The 7,624-nt window shown below is 35.3% G+C and overlaps 1 protein-coding gene across 2 annotated transcripts in view; it reads right to left on the minus strand.

The window, feature by feature from the left end:
* Window positions 1–7,624, minus strand: part of WDR72 (WD repeat domain 72) — a 216,534-nt gene that overhangs the window by 180,428 nt on the left and 28,482 nt on the right. For both annotated transcript variants that reach the window (XM_023527871.1, XM_023527870.1), the window contains exons 2-3: window positions 6,600–6,764; window positions 663–769 (exon numbers count right to left, since the gene is read on the minus strand). In XM_023527871.1, the coding sequence (XP_023383639.1) occupies window positions 663–769; window positions 6,600–6,752 (260 nt within the window). In that variant the 5' untranslated portion in view covers window positions 6,753–6,764. The remainder of the gene's footprint in view (window positions 1–662; window positions 770–6,599; window positions 6,765–7,624) is intronic.

The following is a 7,624-nucleotide window of genomic DNA, read 5'->3' on the forward strand; positions in this document are numbered from 1 at the left end:
TCACAAATGCATGCTAAATCAATTCTGCATTCTTGAGTGTACTTTGGCAAATAATTCGTCAGGAGTCTAATTCTTAGTAGCTCTCCCATCAGTGGATCTTTTTCCTACAGCTAAGTCCTATTTCATCTGAACAAACCTCGTTTCCATGAAATGATACCCAAATCACTGTATATGTTCCTTTCCCTTCTCTCTCCCACCATTCTACTACATTGAATCCTCTCCTCTGTTTGTTTTATAATGATTTCAGACAAGTGTTCAATGTCAAGATTGTAACTATTGAACTGTTTTACAAAACTGCGAAGGCTTGGATGAGTTTGCTTAAGAGTTCAAAGTGAGTTACTACATGAAAAAAGACAAACACCCAGACTTTCCCATTTCACTTCTATAATAGGTGGCATTTGCCAGTATCCTTTACAAAATGAGGCTGCCACAAAGCCTGATACACACATTGGGATGTTTAAAAATTGGGAGTCGCAGAAGCTATAACATTTTTGAGACCATTATATAAATAACTCAACTAATCAAGATCTATATTTTCCTATATGCAAAAGGAACATGTTAATCACCAAGGTTTCCTTCAGCCATAGAATTCTGTACCCCACCAGGTTTTAAAAATGGAGAGGAAATGGAGACAGGTACAAAATTGCACACGTTGTACCTACCCATTTTCAGCAGCACTAATGATATAAGGCTGTTTAGAGAAGTCTCTTGCTCTTGCCAAACATCTTACTGAAGCCGAATGACCAAACAGAAGTTCTTTTGCCAAAATCTGAAAATGATGAGGGTGAGCTTTTAAACTTTTTTGTTTGAAAATATAAATATGACATTACACATATATTTATAATTCTGATATGGAAATTTGTTATGTTTTCGCTGTACATGTTTCAAGAAAACTGATACATGGCATATCAAACTCCACAGAATAAACTTCTAAATAAAGGAACTGTCTTGTACAAATTTTATTTGTTTTTGGTTTGGTATCCATCATGAAACCTAAAAGATTGTCAGACCTGTTCTACAACATCTAGGTTTTGAATACAAATAAGTCAATGTTGATGTTTATTATAATGTATAAAATGTGCCTCAAATGATAGTCAAATATTGATATGCAAATTTGAGAATTCAGAAATGAGTTTACAAAACACAAAGACAATATTACCTCCTTTTTTTAAAAAAACCATTACAATATCTTGTTTGGCTTCTTGCCTCTGAAATAGTTAAATTAACTTTTCTATGTTAAAAATAAAATTGCAACTAAGCTATTATTTTAAATACCAGTGTTTTTCTCCAATCTGTGAATTTAAAAATATGACACTGAGGGCTAATCATTCCATTAGTGTGAAAGAAGTTTATTTCTCATTATTTTGTAAAACAAGATTATAAAAATCAAACTACAAAATAGAAAATATTCGAGATCCCCTAAAATGGAGAAGTGGTTGGCATTAAGGGACTAAAATTTTAATTTTAATAACTAGAAAACTTGTGGTTAATAAAATGTGTCTCATGAGTAATAAAAATCTGATTTCCAAATGAATTAATACTCATTTTTTTCTGAATCATGCAAACATAGATGTATATAGATGATAACCCAATCATATCAATGAGAACACATTATTTCATAGCATAATTGTTTTCTGCCTTCATTTTATTTCTATCATAACCAGAAATAGTTCTTTAAAAAGTCTGTTATCAGACTAAATTTCTAGTGCTTCAAAGAAGGTTTTTGTGGTTGGTTAGAATCACTTACAATCCAAGTTCTGACTCTATCCCTTTTTCCTGGGGAATCCAGAAGGATCCATCTCAGAACAACATAATGCTCCCCATCATCATACTTTGAAATGTATATCCCTATAAATATAACCCATTTCCAATATATTATGGGCCATTAAGCAATGAATTGGGGCACATCAAGGACATTTCCTCCTCCAGAGAAAATCGATTACAGACAAAATATCTGAATGCACTGTCTTTCATAGGAAGTCTTCCTTCTGCTACTAGATCCCCACATGTAGTTGAGTAAGCTGTGACAATCACTACGGGCTCTCCTCATTTTATCATATTTTAGAAATGCTGTGAAAAATAACGAAAATATTCTACAATCATACATAGTCATTGCCATGATGAAATCCAGGTGACCTTTACTTCTATTTATTTATTCTACCTCTAGGAAGCACTGGTATCCCCACCCCCAATTCCCTACCCCAGGTACTTCCAACAGCACAATGAGAAAAGGAAAAGAACATGCAAGTTGATGAGTATCTACCCTATTTCTAGGACTGGTACAACTTTCAACAGTGTTTAATCTCCATTTCACAGGTATGAATAGATTGAGGTTCAAAAAATATAAGTCATTTGTGCAATATCACAGAGTTGGTAAATATCAGAGCTAGAAATTAACCCAGATATCTTCACTTTTTTTCTACACAACATTGATATTCTTCCTTTTGTCATTGTGATGTTTCCTTCTGAGTATTAAACTGGAAGAAAATAGAAATCCCAATACTAAGAGAATATATCTAAGAAGATGTTTAATTTATCCTTTTTTTTTTATGCTTAAAGGTGTGATAAATCCAGCAAACCCAAGTGAGGAAGTCCCTAACACGGGACTTGCAGAAGCTCCTCATTACTAGACCTCACAATGTCCCGGGGAAACAAGAGGGCTTTGGGAATCAGACTCAGAGTCTGGAAACAGCATGCATAATCTAGGCATATAACGAGAAGCCCAGGACAGGGAGACTTATTCTCCAGCTCCTCTGCACCTTGCCATCGCATTACCCATGAGAGGTGTACCCAGTCCTCTGATGAATATTGGGATATTCCAAGATGTCCAGAGCTTAAGTCACTTTCTTTTCCTCTCTATCTTATTATCTAATTCCCTCTATTCCTTATACAAATATATGATACCATTATCTCACCAGTCCCACCCATCACCCAAATCCCACATCTAAAATGTACCTTTGACTATTCCTGTTCCTTAACCCCACATCCAACTGTTGCATAGTTCTGTCTCTTCTTTCTCCTTGATGCCTTTCCAGGTTTCACCTCCTCTTCATCCCCATTGCCAGTGATTTAATTCATGCTCCAAATCTTACTTAACTAAAGTATTGTTCCTTATCTCATCTCTCCCTCCCTTCAAAACTCCATGATATCCTAAATAACAAATACAATAAAATAGTATTATGTCATCTGTTTGCATAAAACATCTTCAAATCCCTTAATAACACCATTTTTAATTAGCATATAGTGTTAGCTCTTGCCAGTTAAGAAAAAAAAAAATCTAAACCCCTCAGCATGTCAGATTCCATATTGAGTCTGCTCCATCCTTTCCAGGTGTGCCTACCACCTCTAACTTTCTCAATATGTTCCAGGCCTATTCAACTACTTTTACCAGTTCCCTGAAGACAAAATATTTATGCTTTTCACATATACTTATTCTTTGTCTGCCGCTTCCTCCCACCTTCTTTTCCTGTTCAAATCCTGTGCATCCTTTAGAACTCGGCTCAAACATCACCCTCAGAAAGGCTTTCCCTTCAAAACCACTGAATACTGATTAGGATGGCTATTATAAAACAAACAAACAAACAAAAGCCAAAAAAAAACCCCAGAAAATAACAAGTGTTGGTGAGGATGTTGAGAAACTGGAACTCTTGCACACTGCTGGTGGAGGATGTAAAGTGGTAAAGCTGCTATGTAAATCGGTTTGGCAGTTCCTCCAAAACTTTAAAATAGAACTATACAATGACCCAGAAATCCAACTTCTGGGTATACATCCCAAAGAAGTAAAGGCAGGAACTCAAACATATTATCTATACACCCAGATTCATAGCAGCATCATTCACATAAGACAAAAGGTAGAAGCAACCCAAGTGTCCATTGACACATGAATAAACAAAATGTAGTAAACACATATAATAGAAAATTTTTCAGCCTTAAAGGGGAAAGACATTCTGACACATGCTACAACATGAATGAATCTTAAGGTCATTATGTTAAGTGAAATAAGCCAGTCACAAAAGGATAATATACACTGTATGATTTCACTTATATGATATACGTAGATGAGTCATATTCATAGAGACAGAAAATATACTACTGCTTTACAACTGCCTATTAACAAGTCTGTCTCCTACATTAGATTCTGAGAAACTTTAAGGTAAGATCTGTGCCTAGAACAACAACAACAACAAAAATTATCTGTGTAACTTGTCTAATGACTGCATAAGTAAGTGTCCTTAGGTTGCTTTTCCCACTTTATAGAGTGGGAACTGAGTATTTAAGACTATTGAACCTGAGACATTCTCTTATCTAGACTGTTTTGGAGAGGGAAAGAAGCTTTCAAAATGTAACATAAAGAGGAAATAGATGGATTTCAGGTCACTTTATACCGTACACCCTGCCACTTCTCTCTACCCTTCCTGCTATTCTCCCCACTAATATGCCCTTTGGCATTAAGTTGTCCTATAGCTACTCAGTCATCCACATAGTTATGTCCTCTCTTACAATCTCCCATGTTCTGAAGGCCTCCTTTCTTCTTCCCCTGCCCAAATTATTCCTTTATATATACCTTTTTTTTTTCTTCCAAATAAAAATCAAAATAAACTACTAAGCATTAAAATATCAATGATGAACCACTGACTTGACTGTCTTACAGATGGCAAGAAGATATGCTGGAAACTCAAAAATGCCCTTGATTTTTAAAAAGGCTAGAGTTTTCCATGCTAATAGTTGACCCATTGTCTGTAGGGGTAAGATTCATGAGAAAAATAGAAGATGTTCATTCTTTCTGGCCCTATGGTTAGCCACAGAAAATGTTAAGGAGAACTCTCATGTGGAAAATCTCACATTCATACGAATCAATACCTTATTCGTGTTATTAACTTTTCATAATGTCCTCACAGTAAATTTCCAAAACACAAAGCTGATCCAGTCTTCTTCTTAAAATTCCCTAATGATTCCCCTTGTTTCTTCCACCCCTGCTGATCAGATTCTCACTCTTCTACCATATCTCTAAACGTGGATTTCTCAATATCAGCACTATTGGCATTTTAGATGGGATAATTCTTTGTTGTGAGGGGCTACAGGATGTCTACAGCATCCCTGACCTCTACCAGGGATGCCAGCAGCACTGCCCTTCCAACCAATTGTAACAACCAAAAATGCCTATAGACATTGCCAAATGCTTCTTGCAGGGCAAAATCACTCTTTGTTAAAAACCATTGCTCTAATCCCAAGCAAAAGACTTGCTCTTAAGAAAAGCATGGCATCACTCCTCCCACTGAAGATGCAGCACAGACAGTCCATTCCCTACTTAGAGTACCTTGTATCATAACACAACTGCACTGCATTAGCCTATGTCCTTTACCACAACCTCCTGGGCATCCAGCACCAGGTCTTTTCATTTATGTTTGAACTCAGGTACTAAGCATGCTGCCTGCTTTATAAAAGCCACTCAATAAAAACATGTTAGATAAATACCAGGATATATGTAAAGAGATACAGAGGCTAAGATTCAAAATTTCTTAAGCTTATAACAAGCCTACATATTACAAGGCAACTATTACAGCCAGAAAACACTAAACTTCAACATTAAAAAGAGCAACAAGATATTTTAAGCCATTTAGGGGTGTGAGTTTAAACTATAAGAGATAATGAATGTGAGAGCTACCATTTTGAAAGCTCAATTGTTGCAATAATACCAGTTCTTTCTTTCAGGAATGTTCATAAACAGTGAGCTGAGCTGCCCTGCTATGCAGTTCTTGGCAGTCCTGTAGTGGCACTGTTCAGTGATGGGAGATGTTAACTAATTACACTATAAAATAGAATTACAATTAATTGTTAATTTAGGTTTTAAAGTGACAAACTTTAAAGGCTAAAAATAGTCTTTGATCTTTAAAAGGCTTCTTAATGAGGGCAGTATACTTTAAGTACATCATTAGTTTAAATGTTCAAATTGGGTCTTGAGGCTGCTAGAGCTAAGCAAATATCTATTCCAATATGTTAAATGTTTATGACTTGGGACAGGGACAATTAATTGCTGATCAATGGGCCAAATCCTAGGTGAGGTCAGGTTCTGAAATAAGAGGGCTGACAATGGTAAATTGGATTTAGAGCTTTTGATGTGATCTGTAAAAATCATAGGCAAGCAGAGACTAAAAGAATAGCAAAAAGCCAAACTGACAGAAACATCTAGATAATTAAGATATTACTCATTTAGTTAATAGTGGTTTTCAAGGGTGCCCTTTGTTTAGATTAATGAGCCATAATTTTTAGAATTATACTTACAAGTTTGCAGTTCAGTTACTTAAACATATAATTCAGGATATGAAATAGTAAAACTCAACATAGCTTAAAGGGTGATAACAGCTAGCTGATAGCTAAGATTAGCAATATTCATAATATAATTTTCCAACAATATCTTGATCTACCATATAATACTTCATTTTCTCCAAATCCATAAGTAAAACCAATTTATGACTTCAGTAAGTATCTCCCTAACAATCATGCATACCTCCCACTGACTGTCATTGCAGATGGTTAAGAAGCAAGCTATGCTTATTTTGTAGGTGTTGTCTGTTTCAATATGAATAATTTTCACTAACCTTTAGTTCAGGTGACAGATTCCAGAGACAGAGCTGACCCTCTTGACTTCCAGTCACAATTGTTTGCTGGTCATCAGTGATCATGATGGCAGTGATGCTGTGGGAAGGGGCCTTCTTTCCCCAGAGCACTACCGCCTGCAGGGAGGACCGCATGCTGAGAAAATGCTGGAAACACAGAGAAGGGAAGGAGTGTACACGGTCGTCATCCTTAGATTTGGGGGAGCTGATCATATCACAAAGTAGATTTATAATGATACAAATAGGAATGATATGTTCTCCCAGAGCTATGGGAAAAAGTGCTTTCCATCAATTAGAGGAGAAGGTAGTCATTGGACATTGAAATTACTATGCCCATTGTTAATCTGCCAAAGAGGAATGACTTTTATTTAAATTTCTGATTGCTGATGCTGATGAAGAGAAGTATAGAAACAGTCTGCCCACTTCACACCCAGCTCTGACTATGTGTGATCCTGATCTCTCCAAAGCCCAGCTAGGTTTCTCAAGAACAAAGCTGTATACACATTATAATTTAAAGACAGCATTGCAGACTCTTTCTCCCCAGAAATGTCACTTCACCTAAGTAACAAATATCTGAACCTTGATATTAAAAAGTAAATCTCTTCCATAAAATCAGTGTTTCCTGGTCTTCAACGATTGATGTTGTGATTTCTGTAACATTAAAGTCCCATTTATATTACTTTTTATAATAATTATTTGACCCATTTTTGTATTTAGTATCTTCTTAAGTAATAATTTTCATGAACTCACTACCTTACTGCGTTAATTACAAGTTAAAATGAATACATGATTATTAAAGTTAAATTTGAAACACTTAAATGTTTCCCCAAATAACCATTCTTCTCCGAAATTCAAATAATTTAATAATAAATAATGCTTTAAGTTCTTAGAATAAATTAGTTTGTTTTGTCTTGTTAATTACAAGTTAAAATGAATACATGATTATTAAAGTTAAATTTGAAACACTTAAATGTTTCCCCAAATAATCATTCTTCTCCGAAATTCAA

Source organism: Pteropus vampyrus, unplaced genomic scaffold, assembly GCF_000151845.1.
Source record: "Pteropus vampyrus isolate Shadow unplaced genomic scaffold, Pvam_2.0 Scaffold19, whole genome shotgun sequence".
Lineage (NCBI taxonomy): Eukaryota > Metazoa > Chordata > Mammalia > Chiroptera > Pteropodidae > Pteropus > Pteropus vampyrus.